We start from the raw sequence: 14,529 nt of genomic DNA, 5'->3' as shown, positions 1-14,529 counted from the left end.
GCCGATTCAGGATAACCCGCTGGCCTCGTCCCCGTTGTTAAATGAAGCACGATGTAATAATTAACAGCGACACCAAAGCAAAGCAGGCCCAACACAGCTGACGTTCGAGAACTCGGACACTCGTCAGCCAGTCTTGTGGGATGCCAGTGAGGCTCCCTGTTGAAGAGGCTTGGGTAACGAGTTGGAGCCATAGGGGAAAATGCAGAAGGAGCTCTCAACACTAACAATGGTTGGCTCTGTGTCAAAGCCGTGATGTAGAAGTTTCTTTTAAATTTAGAAGTAATACATCAATAACGCATGTCCGTGTATTCATTATTAATAGTCTTTGTACTTTCATGCCAATTTAATATTTTTGACACTTTTGAATGTGTGGAGACAAGCTCACGCGATAGTATTTCAAGTCTGATATTCCTCGTCAGGGAAGATAAGGCAGCGAAGCTGGCTTCAATTCGGATCAGAATCTTCCTTTGCGGGCAGAGCTCTCTCTGCACGACAAAATCCATCTTTCTCTGAAAACAGGACTCCTTTTAAGGGGGGTCTGGGGCTCACCTGAGAAAGCCCTTGTGAGTGTTGACCCGTGATCAGAGGAGACAGGCCAGGCAGTGAGACATCCATCCGAGTCCCCTGCGTCAGCATCCGAGGCGGGCCGAGTCCCAGCGATGCCCCCTCACGGTGACGCACAGTGGCCGGGACAGGGCTCTGAGGCCACCGGCTTGTTCTGCCCGCGGTGTAACCCGATGCTCTGCCCGCGAAGGACCAGTGGGCATTTGGCTTTCATGGGCCTCTGCCCTGGCCTTTCCTTTCCCTTGGCTCATTCCCTTCTTGCCCTCTTGACCTCATCGTTTGCGGATTCTCCAGGGCTCACTTCCCAGCTCCCTGCCTTCCTTCTCTCTGCAACTTCTCCCTCAGAGCTCTTGTCTCCTCTCCGGGGTCCAGCTGGCCCTCAGACCCCCTTCCCTGTCTCCACCTCCCGGGGCCCCAGGGGTGTACATCAGCTGCCTCCCGCAGGCCTCCATTTGACGGTCTGGGGCCGCTGGAACCACGCTGCGTCTCCATCCTCCACCTGCCCCCTGCCCTGACTTATCCTCTTTCTGTTAATGCCATACACTGTCTTCCAAACCTGTGGCCTGACATCCTCCTCCTCGTCGTCCTCCTTTACCGACTGTCTCTGACCTAGCTATGGCATCCACGCTTGCCTCGCCCCGCCACCAGACTGAGGCTCACCCCTCATCCTGTGGGACTGCTTCTCTTCCCTCACTTGTCCCCCTGCCTTTCCCGCCTTGAGTCGGTTCTGCACACTGCCTGCAGAGCAACTTTCCCGTGCGCCCTGCTGTCCACTCCCCTCCCCCAGGCTGGCATCCAGGGCCTCCTGTGGAAACACTGTCTGGCTCACCCCTTCAGCCTGACCCGCCCCTACCCTGATTCTTGCCCTTGGCCTGGCCGGAAGCCCCCTGTCCTCTCCCATCCCCCGACCTTGCTCTGCCCATTCTCCCTCCTTCCTTCTCTCTTCACCTCTCCATACCTGTGGAGACCCAGCTCAAATCCCTCATCTGCCCGACCTTTGTTAAGCCATGCTGCCTCACTGTGGATTTCCCTAGAGCACTTTTCTGAGGGACGGTTGCTGTAGTTTGAGGCCTCTGGGACCTGGATGGCCAGATTTAAAACCCCAGCTCTGCCGCTCCAGCCTCTAGTTTCCTCACCTGTACGAAGGGGATAATAATCGCATGGACTCCACAGAGTTGTTAGAAGGCGAATCTGAGATAATCCGTACGAACTGCCTGGCAAGGACTGGATGATAAGTTCCTCTTGTCATCCCTGCCGCTCCCTTAGCAGCACGTCAGGAAATGACGCTCACGAGGACGCACCTGTGAAGGCCTCTCCACATAGGAGACGCCTCTTCTGTCACTGTCTGTCATTTCTTTCAATCGTCCCCTTTGCTCTGAAACGGACGGCCGCTCTTCTGGCCCATGGCCCACTTCTGGGGAGAAGCCAGCCAGGAATTCACCAGGAGTTTTTAGAGGCTTCAGCTCGCACTCCAGGCCCTGGGAGGGTATCCCTGGCACGATGCCTCACACATAAAAGGGTTCAACTAATTAACTGGATGTTAGAAGTTGTAGTTGTCATCTTTGTGCCAAGTCAATCCATCTCTCCGGAGTTGTAATAATTAGGCGTAGGCAGGTGCAGGGCCCCCTGTGCAAAGGCCGTGGCCTCACATAAGTTTCGATCCTGCCTTCTGATGGGGGCTTCCCTCCTGATCTTAAGTGACAAGAACGTAAGTTCTCGGGATATGTGGTGTGGTTTATTTCAGGGGAGGAACTTGCCAGGCCCACTAAGACGTCCCGGTCACCTCAGCTGTTGACCCAGAGTAGACATCCGTCTCTTCTAATCAACCAGTGGTCCTCCAGCCTGGTTGCTTGCCTGCATCTCCTGGGGAGCTTACAAAATTATTGCCACCTGGGCCCTACCCCAGAAGATAATTTTTTTTTAACTTTTTTCTTTAAGATATTATTTATTTGTCAGAGCGAGCACAGGCAGACAGAGTGGCAGGCAGAGGCAGGAGAAGCAGGCTCCCTGCTGAGCAAGGAGCCCGATGTGGGACTGGATCCCAGGACGCTGGGATCACGACCTGAGTTGAAGGCAGCTGCTTAACCAACTGAGCCACCCAGGAATCCCCCAAAAGAAAATTTTTAATGGGCATGGGGTTCAGCGTGGCCTTACAGGTTCTGATAAGCATCCCCAGTGATTCTAATGTTTGGGTGAGATCAAGAGCTCTTCTAAAGTAAGGGTTTCTGGTTTGTCTCCTGATTGAGTCTCATTAAATGGAAGTGAAGACCGGCAAGGATCATTAATTAATTTGATAGAGAGCTTGCTTGTGCATCCAGGCTCCTCGCAGGCTTCAATTAGTTTGGCCACAGAGGCACAGAAAAGTTCTCATTGTCAAGCCTGGTAGCTCTCCTGACAACCCACGTTCTGCCTTCCCTCTGTTAGCTGGGCAGTTGGGGGAGTGGCTCATGACTTCAGACCTTCTGAAACATCTGATCAGTCATTCTCTTTCATGCAGTGTGATGAAAAATGCACAAAAGCCTATTTCCACATGGGAAAAGCCCACCTGGCCCTGAAGAACTACAGTGTGGTAAGTGCTGAGAGGAGCGGAAGGGAACGCGCCATCGCAGTCAAGGCTTTAGATCGCCTCAGAGAAGGACCACGTTCCTCCAAAGCTGATTAGATACTAGGCCACCTTCTAGTATTTTCTGAGGTGGCTCTTACAATCTTTGAGTTGGGAAGGACGTTGCGTGTCCTCCAGGACAGCCCCATCTGCTCGGAGAATCCCTTCTGCCGTGTCTCCGGCCAGTGTTCTGTCGGCCCGGGGAGGAGTGTCTCTGGAGAGACAAACACAAAACTCACTCCTAATCTCATCACCCCAGAGTAACCGTGCAGCTGTATTTATGCACTAAGCTGTTCTATATTGTTAACAGCAGCTTTACTGAGATCCCTGATTCACACACCAAACGGTTCATCTGCGGGAAATACACAGTTCTGTGGGTTTTCCTGTATTCAGAGACGTGCAGCCCTCACCGCACTCAGCTTTAGAACATTTTTGTCCCCTCCCCCCAAAGCCCTATACCCGTTGGTAGTACCCCCGTTCCCTCCACCCCCGCCTCAACCCGAGGCATCCGCTAATCAACCTCTGTGTGTTCTAGACTCTTCTTTTAAGTAGAATTATACAAGATGCTGTCTTTTGTGACTCTGTCTTTCACTTGGCGTAATGTTTTAGGGGTCATCCATGTTGTAGCGTCTAACAGTACCTCGTTCCTTTCATTGCTCGGTAATATTCCTTTGTATCAATAATCTACATTTTACTTATCCCTGCCTCGGTTGGCGAACATGAGGGCTATTATGGATATCCATGTACAAGGTTTTGTGTGGAGATATGGGCACAGTCCACTCGAGGACGTACGAGGAGTGTGACTGCTGAGTCCTATGGTAATCGTGTGTTTTTTAACCTTCAGAGGACCTGCCAGAGGGTTTCCCCAAGTGGCTGCCCCATTTTCATGCCCACCAGCCCTCCATGCTTTCAGTTTCTCCACGTCCTGACCAATACTCTTTCTTATCTCTCTTGATTACAGTCATCCTCGTGTGTGAAGCGTAATTCCTTGTTTTGATTTGCATTTCCTTGATGGCTAATTATGTGGAGTCTGTTTTCCTGTGGCTTGTTGGCCCTTTGTATATCCTCTTTGGAGAAATGTCTCTTCAGATCCTTTGCCTATTTTTTATTAGGTTATTTACATTTTTTTAAAGATTTTACTTATTTATTTGACAGGCAGAGATCACAAGTAGGCAGAGAGGCAGGCAGGGAGAGGAAGGGAAGTAGGCTCCCCGCTGAGCAGAGAGCCCGATGTGGGGCTCGATCCCAGGACCCTGGGATCATGACCTGAGCCGAAGGCAAAGGCTTTAACCCACTGAGCCACCCAGGCGCCCCTGCATTTTTATATTAAGTAAGCAGTACTTTATATATTTTGGATGCAAGTCCCTTATCCAACAAGTGATTTTCAAATATTTTCTTTCCCTCTCTATGTTGCCCTTTCACTTTCTTGACTGTGTCCTTTGTAACACAAAAAAATTGTTTAATTTTGATGAAGCCTAAATTATTTATTTTTTTCCTTTGATTGCTTATACTTTTGGGGTCATATCTAAAAAATCATTGCCTAATCCAAGATTTACTTCTGTGTTTGATTCTCTGTATGGCTTTAGCTCTTATATTTAGATCTCTGACCCCCTTTGAGTTAATTTTTATGGTGTGAGAAAGGGCTGTAATTTCATTCTTTTGTGTGTGGATACTCAGTGTGCCCAGCCTATTTGTTAAAATTACTCTTCTGTCTCCCACTGAATAATTTTGGCACCTTTGTCAAAAATTGGTTAATCATAAATGAGTGTGTTTATTCCTGGACCCTCAGTTTTATTCCACTGATCGCTATGTCTCTTCTTATGCCTGTCCCACATTGTCCTGAGTCCTATAGCTTTGTAGTAAATTTTGAAATGGGGAAGTGTGAGTCTTCTGACTTTGCTCTACCTTTTCAAGATTGTTTTAGTTATCCTAGGTCCCTTGAATTACCATACAAATTTTAGGATCAGCTTGTCAATTTCTGCAAAGAAGCCAGATGGAATTTCTATGGGGATTTCATTAAATCCGTAGGTCATTTTGGGGATTATTGCCATCTTAATAATATTAAGCTTTCTAATCCATGAACATGGAATATCTTTCCACTGATAAGACACTTTTTTAAAAAAAATTTCCTCCTATTATACATTAAAAAATTATTTTTTGGTGGATTTAAATCTAAAAGTAATACAGGCCTATGGTACTAAGGTCAAATCATAGAACCCTCCCCTCTCCACCATCCTATTCACTCATTCATTCCTTCACTCAGGTAACTAATTCACTCAGCAAATATGTATGCATACTTTCTACATTTCTGGCACTGCCCTAGACAATAAGAGTACCGTAGCAAACAAGACAAAATCCTTGACTTAACAGAAGTTACGTTCTTGGAATAGCGGAGGCTGGGAGACAGGAACCACATAAGCGGCTGTGTAGTATGTTGGTCAGTGAAAAGTGTTATTGAGAAAATGAAATCAGGAAGCAGTGAAGGTGAGGTCAGTTTTATATGGAGCTGTCAGGGAAGGCCACCCTGCAGGAAGAGAGGGAGTGAGGTGAGCAAGCCACATAGGAGGGGTCCCGTCAAAGGGTCAGCTAGAGCAGAGTGACAGGCGGTGAGGTCAGGCAGATGATGGCGGTATGGGAGGGGACTGATTCCCTACAGCCTCACAGGCTTTTGGAAGTACTTTGGCCTTTACTCTGAGTGAGCTGGGAGCTATTGAAGGGTTTTGAGTGAGGGAGTGAAATGATGTGACTCATATTCTCAAGGGTCACTGCAGCATTGAGAATATATCTTGACATAGTGGGCAAAGAAGAGAGAACTAGTTAGAAGGCTTTACAACAGACTTCCCAAGTGTGGTGTAATGATGGCTTGAACCAGGTTGGTGTTGAGGGAGGTGGTGGGAAATGTTGGGATTCCAGATATATACCAACAGGGAAGCCAACAGGAGTTGCCGATCAACTAGATCTGGGGTTCCAAAGGAGTTGCATACAGGTTCACTGCCCTCATCCTTTTGGGCTACTCTAAGAACTACCAGACACCAGGTGGCTTAAACAGCAAACATTTAATTCTCACAGTTCTGGAGGCTGGAAAGTCCAAGATGAAGACACCAGCAAATTGGTATGTGTTGAGAACTGCTTCCTGTTCATAGACAGCCAGAAGGCTTAAAAGAGGTCCCTGGGGTCTCTTTAAGGACACAAATCTCCCTCACGAGGGCTGCACCCCAGTGACCTAATCACCTCCCGGAGGCCCCACCTCCAAGTACGTCACACTGGGGTTAGGTTTCAACATAGGAGTTTGGGGGGGACACAGTCGATAGCAGTTACCGTGTTTGCTCTGCATACCTCTGTCCCGTGACACCAATCTCTTTGGTGTCATGTTTTCTCTTCCATTCATTTCTTAATCCTGATCTTCTGGATGAGCCTGGACCTTTCAAGACAAGCTCAGAGCCCATTTTTTTCGGTGCTTGTTTTTCTCAGTGACTGGGCAGAATTCTTCATACCCCTGAGACAGTACTGCCCAAAACCTACTCACATGCCCCACAAGCTACAGTTTTCCTTTTTTTCCCAGAAACTTTCCAGTAGTCTCCTCAGGGAGAGGCCCTCACTCTTAGGTTTTCTTGCAAGTCTTATATGGCCAGTGAATGGACCCCTGAGGGACTCTCTTTGCAGCCCCGTGTATTTAAGTAGGCACGTCTCTTTTTCTGTTCCCAAAAGTCTCTGTCAACTGTGTCTCCATCTTCATTTCTCTCCCGGCTCCTTGTGGGCATATCCGACAAGTAGCCTCCTGTTCTCTGTCGGTGCGAACCTCATTTCTAAATTCTGCAGTCACCTTAGAATTATTCCTCTACCAGCCAGGCACGATCCGTGAAATTCGGGACTGGATGTTTTTCCATCACAGGCTGGATCTGACAACATTATTTTTTTTTTTTAACCAAGTCCTGCAAGAACGCCTCTTGCCCCACAGAACCAGAGAAGCTTAAACAAAATGCCAAACGCATGCTGCGTTCCCATGCCTGCCTCCTACGCTGGGAGCGGGAGGAGGCCGGGAGGAAATAATGAAGGCCAGCCCTGTGGCGCCTGGTGTCTTTCCTATAATCACCTTCACCCCCTGACTACTCTTCAAGGCCTTGTCTCTTTTTTCCAGGCTAGAGAGTGTTATCAGAAGATCTCGGAAATAAACCCCCAGCTGCAGGCCCAGGTGAAAGGTGAGGCTGTTCCTGCTGCTGTCCTGCCTTTGAATTCCACTTTTGCTTTGTGCTCCGGCCCTGAGGTGCCTCCCATACCTTCTCTGCACTTGGCCTCAAAGCCACATCAAACCCTCCCTGTTCGCCCGCTGCCCGCTCCTCTTCCCTCTCTGTTCTCCCACTCAGACCTTTGCCTTCCTCCTTTCTACACCATCGTCCCTTAGAGCCTTCGAGGTAGGGCGTAATGTGGTCCTTGAATCCCGAAGATGGTTTAAAATTCTGGGTATAAGCTGGACATCCTTCCTAAAATTTCCCCTGCCAAAGCCAGTTTAAATGATCGTCACACTTCACGCCTCTCAACCTCCCATCCTTCACAAAGGCTACTCTGTGGTCGTGACGCTGACCGTTATGGTTCCGTTCGTTTCTCTTCTTTTCTTTCCCTTCTCGTCTCACAGATTACCTGAATCAAGTGAATCTCCGGGAGAAAGCAGACCTTCAAGAGAAGGAAGCCCACAGATCGCTGGATGCGGGGAAGAACACGGCTGTGACCGTCAGAAATCTCCTGGAGACGCTTTGCAAGCCCGATCAGACCCCCTTGTTCTATGCAGGAGGGATTGAAATCCTGACTGAAATGATGAAGGATTGTAAGCCCGAGACGCATGTGACCTTGTGAATATAGTCAGCGTGAAAGGGCAGGGTGGAGGTCAGCCCCGAGGAGGCAGAGAATCCCCGGATCCCTTCCTTCCACAAATACTGCGGGTCTGCTGTAGCGTCAGGACTGAGCAGGCCACGGAGGAAACGCACCCCGCCCCGGGGCCCTCCCCCGTGCACGGAGCATGCGGGGCTCAGAGAATAGGCGGCCGACGCCCCCAGATACACTACAGCAGAAAACACACACCCACAAACCACACCCCGGGCACGCACTCACACCACACGTATTTACCTCACATACGCACACGCCTCACCTAATCACCCCTCACCCGTCCTCACATTGTCCACATACCTGCACACCTTCTGGGTTTCCCCGTAGGCCCCCAACACCATCGCCCACCCTTGCACATCTCCCCCCAACCACGGAGGAACGGGAGACAGAATCTTGTAAGACAGCCCATAAGGGTTGTCTCATAGGGTGACCATAAGGGTCACCCCAGTTACGTGTAACGGCTTCTCAGGATGCGTCGGTCATTCCAGAGCAAATGCGCGAGTGTCTGCTGCCGGCCAGAGCCTTGCTGTCCTCTTTTAGCGGTTCCTGTAGACGTCCCTGTCAGGGCTTCGGCCACTTCTGTACTCAGTGACAGGATGCCCTGTGCACAGAGATGGGGTCTCAGACCTGCCTCTAGCGTGTGATGGGGGAGGCGCTCAAATACGCCCTTCACTGATTTCTTAGAGTGTAGGTTCCTCTCTAGAGCCTAGAAACAGCTTCAAAATACATATTTAAGAACAGATGGATATGCTCGTTCTTCCCAGAAGTTAAGCAGCTCCTGGAGACTCTAAAGATGACAGAGTGATGCGTGTCAGATAACTGACAGGGGCACCCGGGCCCAGCCCCCCCTTCTCAGAACAGGAGGTCCCCCTCGCTGGGGCTAGAAGTGGCCGAGGACAGCTGTAGGTTTCAGAACGTACAGGTATTTATTTCTGCCCCATCTGTGAATTTGGTGACCTTGACATTCCATAGTGGGTTTCTCATCATCGGCTGGCTCTGTTTCGGCCAGACATCAGTCAGACAGTTCCGAAATCCAATGCGGTTTTTATGAATTCATTCCAGGCACGGAACAAACTTTATTCAGGACACACAACGGATTCAGTCTCATCAATGAGAATGCAGTCCTGAGAAGGTAGGGGTGTTTATAGGGACCATCAGCAGTAACCTAAGGAAGACGAGCGATTCTCCGTGAAGTACCCCTGGTCACACAGGCAGGGGCTTCACTGGCTGGTCCTGTCCCTCAGTCCCTGTTCCACCGGCACGGGGTGGAGCGTGGTGTGAGTTTGGCCACAGTCAAGCTCCGAGAGAGAAGAGGTCGGCTGCACTCCCTTGGGCTTCCTCCAGGCACTGCCAAGTCAAAGAAGTGACCATTTTTCTGGCTTTCCCAAAAGGGCAAGATTGCCATTTGTTCTTTTCCTCTCTTGGAATTTGCTGATCCCATCAAGAAATGAGACCCGCTGGGTCCTGGCTGGTCCCATTTGTAATTTTATCTGAAGAAAGACCCGTAGGAAAGGAGGTGGATTGCTAAATTTACTTTTGTTTTATTTTGTAGCTCAGTGGTTTGGGTGCAGCTCCTCAGGCTAGGAGAACCCTGGTGTGGGTTGGGGCCACCGGCGCACGTTTGGGTGTGTGTGGAGGCCCGTGAGCCCTCAGTAGGCTGCCGGCCCGCCACCGTTCATGTCGCCACACAGCTATTGCCCATGGCCCCGGCTCAGCAGCCTCCCCCTGTGCAGCCTTGACTCCTCGACCTGCACCCCCGCCCCGGAGCTCTCAGACTGGTGCTGCCCTGCCTATGGGTCCCGGTGACCTGCAGCTCCGTGTTAAAACATTGCCTGCATTGGAGGAGTCGGGAGGTGGACTAAAGCCAGCCAAAAGGATCAGGACGACTTTCCAGTTGAACTGTTGCCATTCTTTGTCCGTTCTAGGTGCTTTTCCACGGCAGGAAAAGATGCAGTGGAAGAGATGGTGTGCGCGTCTGTCCTCAGGCTCTGGCAAGCAGTGTGCGCGGGGAACGGTAAGCACGGGTCGTTGCCATCAGTCCTCTTCATGCTCTGGGGATGCATGTGCGCGGGCAGGACTGTCTCCCCCACAGGCCGGGCCCGAGGGAGGTGATGTCCGTCCAGCCCTTCCCGCAGGGAGAGCTTCGGGATCAGAAGCGCGACCTGCGCTTCAGCCGTGTCCCTGTCCCTTACAGCTGCCTTGATGGTGGGCGAAGTCACCGTCCGCCGAATGAGCAGTTTCCTCAGCTGGGCGCTTTGCAGACGCGTGATGTCTGCTCGCACATGGGCAGTACAGTGGACAAAGCTGTTCCTGTCCTTCGCACCGAAAAATACCGTTCCTTTTTGCTGACCACAGTACCCATCTCAGCACTGGGAGACTTAAAATGGTCCCTGCTGCTATCTTATTTGTGACACTGATCAGTGTAATACTGGGACAGTAAATGCTACACGATGTTTATCGACTTGTTCACATTTATTTGCCTGTTTACGTATTAGCATTTTCTGGGGTTCATGAAGCTTTTGCACAAGCTTTCTTACCCCTTTTGTAAAGTAGTAAATATAAATAAAAACTGTAAGTATATCCTTCATTTTAAAAAAGGCATGTTTAAAAAAAAATATAGGGAGAGGCCCGACCGAGGACGGAAAACACCGAAAACGGGAGAGAGGCTAGCTGAGTCTCCTTTCCTTAGGGCTGCTGTGGGAAGCCGGCCATAGAGCTGGGGGAGACGATTGGCAAACTAGAAGAGGCTGAATATGAGATGATACGACTTTTCCCCTTGATTTAGTAGAGTGAGGGAGTCATCTTAAGTTCCGGAGGATTGGAGAATGAGGGGGACCCCTTCCTGAAGGGAATCGGGCTCAGACGAGAGCCACTATCAAGGCGCCCTGCCGCCCTGTGGCATTCTACACCTGGGGTGGCGATCCCGCACCCCCGCACACACGAGGGGGAGGCAGGCAAGGCTTGGTGACCGAGTGTTTCCTCGGGGTGAACCAGACCTGGCCCTCCCTCCTGGCAGCCCCGATTTCCTCAGCCTGCGCCGACTTCAGTTTCTGTGACCCTCAGGGTCACGTTTTTCTCTAACCCGAGAACAGAGTCAGACACAGACTGTGACATGTACGCGCTGTCAGATCGGCGAAAGCCAAGTGCATCAACTCAGTGAAGGCAAAGAAGCTTTTCTAAAGGACACGGGGATGCTTACAAAGCTACTGACAGGGGACTGTGTCCCTGATATGCTGTTGAGTGGGAAAGAGAAGCCAAGACAGGGTAGCTGGCTCATATTTCTAACAGGAGTGTCACAGGAAGGGGGGGGGGGTGGCTCCTTTAAGCAATGAGCTTACCCAGAAGGGCCGCGAGAGGAGACCTTCACGGTCAGCTTTATACTCCTGTGTTACTTGGCTTATTTACAACGAGCTCCTTTTCCAGCAGAAGAAAACGTATCAGCTACACAAACTCGCTCTCTTTCCTGGCTGAGTCTCCCACTCCAGCCCATCCCCCTCCGTCCTCTCAAATGCGTTCAGGTCCCTGCTTAGACAAGGAACGAGCGGGGAGCGGCCAGGGCCAGTACAGCCATCCTGGAAGTCGCTGACATCTAGGAAGGAGGGTATGCTCTCTCCATGTGTGGCCTCACGTGATTTCTAGTTTTCTAGAAGGAACTCAAGGCTTTCTCTGGCCCGTGCATGAAAACTGACGGTCTAAAGGCATCTACAGTTAAGCCAATCTTGGTCCCTTTCCTCCCGTTCCAAATCCCACACACCAAGGAGCCTTTGCCAAGAATAGTGCTACGTGCCCACCACATGCGAGCCAGCCCCTGTTCAAAGCACCGGCTGTGGTCACTCCTGAGCCCTGCTAACTCACCAGCCGTCTTCCTCGTTTCACTCGGAGGAAGCTGAGGGCCACAGGAGTTCACGACTCAGCCACGAACGTGCACATGTCGCCAGGGCCCAGCAGCCCGGTTCTCGAGCTCGTGCTCTGACATTTATTACCCCGCCTCTCAAACAAGGGCAGAGGAGGGCTGGATGTCCTAGTGGGAAATGGTGGGAGAGATGAGTGGTTTACCCGCTGTCATTGCACAAGGCGTTCGTCCCCTATCTTGCAGAGGAAAACCAGCGCCTACTGCTGGAGAGCCCAGACCTGGGCCGGCTGCTGCCCTCCTTGCTGGCCGCCAAGGCTCTGACCATCCGCCAGCAGAGCCTGGCCCTGCTCCTGCAGCTCGCCCAGACGGACCACGGACGGGGCCTGATCATCAGCCACCTTGACCTGACCCGGTAGGACTCTGCCAGTAGGAGCTGCCCTGGGGCTTCTCAGACGGTCACCTGCCAAGTTAACACTTGCTCATACCCCTTCCCACACCTCCTACACTAGCGGTGCCGTCAGACTTCATCAAGGGTCAAAACCAGAAAGAGCCTGTGGAAGGAGGCCTCCCTCGGGAGGACCTCTGGGATGAGCTCCCATGTGAACTTGGTACCTGTGGGCAATTTCCTTTCTCTGGCCAGCTTCCCTGTCACAGATATCACAGACGGTGTAAATGGCAGCCCTTCCAAGCCCAGCTTGAGAATCTATCTCAACTGGGTCATTCACTCCTGCCCCGTCAGCCTCCATCTGGTTCTGCCCTCCTGCTGCCCGTACGTTTCTTCTTTCATTCCTGTTTGAGGTGACACTCTCTGAGTTGGCATGGTCTTAAAGCCTTTCTGGAGCAAGGTAGAGTATCAGTAAATAAAACACACCTGGAACATTCTCGTTCGTCAGGCTTTCCGAGGCGTACAACCGTGGAAACAGGATGTGCCTCTTCCCTGAGTGGACTTCATAAAAACTTTACTGAATGCCAACGATTCCTTCCAGTGCTCTTCAGTCGAAATATTATTAGTTTCTGTCTGTGAAATTATAAGTTTTTATATCAAAAGAATTGCATGTTGGCAATTTCGTGGGGCTCAACCCGGTGGAAGTTGTAGCAAGGATCACTGCTGGCTTTACACGTGTTTCATACACGGTCTAAAAACAGAAGTTGGCTTCCGATTCTCCTCACTCTTCTATCTCCTCTGAGCCTGAGAAGGAGACGAGATAAGTGTTATGAGCCCATTTCACAGATGGGAAAGGAGCATCTGCGGCACATCACCAGGCAGTCTCACCCTGCTCCCTCCAGGCCCTGAAGGCCAGTTCCTGCTTCTGTTCCCAGCAAGAGAAGCAGCCCAATTTGAAATCCTGGCAGATCTTTTCTGCGCCAAGCAGAGACCTCCGGTACCTGTCCCGTGGAGCTGGGTGCTCAGGACAGGGTGCTTGCTGAGCCTCAGCTGCGGCCCTCCCGCTCTCAGCACCGCCGTGGCCCCTGTGGCTCGAGCAGAGGCTTGGCCACCCCCCAAAGCTCAGGCCACAGGAGCAGATAGATTGTTAGAGCTAAATCCTCAAAAGCACATTTCATGTTTCAAATGACTGCAGTCACTTCCTCAATGCCTTCCTCGTGGTTTTTCATTTGGTTTTGGCCTCTCCGAGTAAATATAGCTGCGGTTGTCCTAAGCCTCCTCGCTGCCTCCCCCCACTGTTGTCTTTGATTGCTTGAGTTTTCATTTGAATTTTTCCAGCGTTTTGGAGATTGGCATTTCTGAGCATCTCTCACAGTCCCTCCTTGTCTCCAGACTGTCAGAGACACCTCCGCTGATTACCTTCGTGCCCACTCTTCTCGTTAATGTCCATCTCAGATTAAACCAGAAAGAGGTGGACTGTGTTCTCTGAAATGAAGGGAGATGGTTTGGCGCAGGACGAGGCTGCACACAGGTCCCGTGACCTCCCAGAGAAGCACGCATACCCCTTCCCTCTTAAAATGCTTTTTCCTGTGTGAAAAGTCAAGGGGACAGATGACGACTGACAGGAATCGAGGGAAGGCGAGTGCCACTTTGTGGAAAGCCCTGGATTTCTCGATGCAAGCAGTCATGAGCTCAAATCTGCTTGCCTTCTTCTACGTAGGTGGTCCAGGAAAGCTGCTTAATCTTGACAAGCTCTGGTGTCTCATTGGTATCGTAGACTCACGAGGAAGCTTAAGAGAAGAGATAATGTGTGTGCCAGTCCCATGTTTTCTGCTGCATTTTACAGAATACTTAATCGGGAGAAGATGGTCTTGTTTGTCTCACATAACAGAAAAGACTACAGATGGCCACAACCAGTTCCGTGGCTTAATGATATCAGGGTCAAGGTCTCCGACCTCCGCTTGATCTCTCCCTCATGGTCTTACGAGGCTGCTGCAGCTCCAAGTATCACATCCCTCATGAAGACAGGTTACCAGCAGCTGGATCTGTCCCTTTTATCAAGAGAAGCTACTGCTTATTTCTGTTCACTCGGGATTGTGTCACATGCCACCCCTGGTGGGGACAGTGGTTCTAGCTTCTGTATTTGAGCAGGCAGGATAGAGGGGGGATAGTGGGGTGTCTGTGGGATTAGCCAGCAAACAGCACCTGCCATCGTAAAGAAATAGGATATATGTTTCTTCACAT

At 50.8% G+C, this 14,529-nt stretch overlaps 1 protein-coding gene across 1 annotated transcript in view; it reads left to right on the top strand.

Moving 5' to 3' along the window:
* The window catches only part of TTC12 (tetratricopeptide repeat domain 12), a 43,953-nt gene that overhangs the window by 17,708 nt on the left and 11,716 nt on the right, over window positions 1–14,529 (top strand). The window contains exons 8-13 of the mRNA XM_046014391.1: window positions 3,062–3,133; window positions 7,305–7,365; window positions 7,800–7,988; window positions 9,110–9,179; window positions 9,973–10,061; window positions 12,144–12,312. Of these exons, the coding sequence (XP_045870347.1) occupies window positions 3,062–3,133; window positions 7,305–7,365; window positions 7,800–7,988; window positions 9,110–9,179; window positions 9,973–10,061; window positions 12,144–12,312 (650 nt within the window). The remainder of the gene's footprint in view (window positions 1–3,061; window positions 3,134–7,304; window positions 7,366–7,799; window positions 7,989–9,109; window positions 9,180–9,972; window positions 10,062–12,143; window positions 12,313–14,529) is intronic.

This window comes from Meles meles, chromosome 8 (genome assembly GCF_922984935.1).
Source record: "Meles meles chromosome 8, mMelMel3.1 paternal haplotype, whole genome shotgun sequence".
In the NCBI taxonomy this organism is placed as follows: Eukaryota; Metazoa; Chordata; class Mammalia; order Carnivora; family Mustelidae; genus Meles; species Meles meles.
Note: the sequence above shows the minus strand (reverse complement) of the source record. Positions and strands in the feature narration are given on the sequence as shown.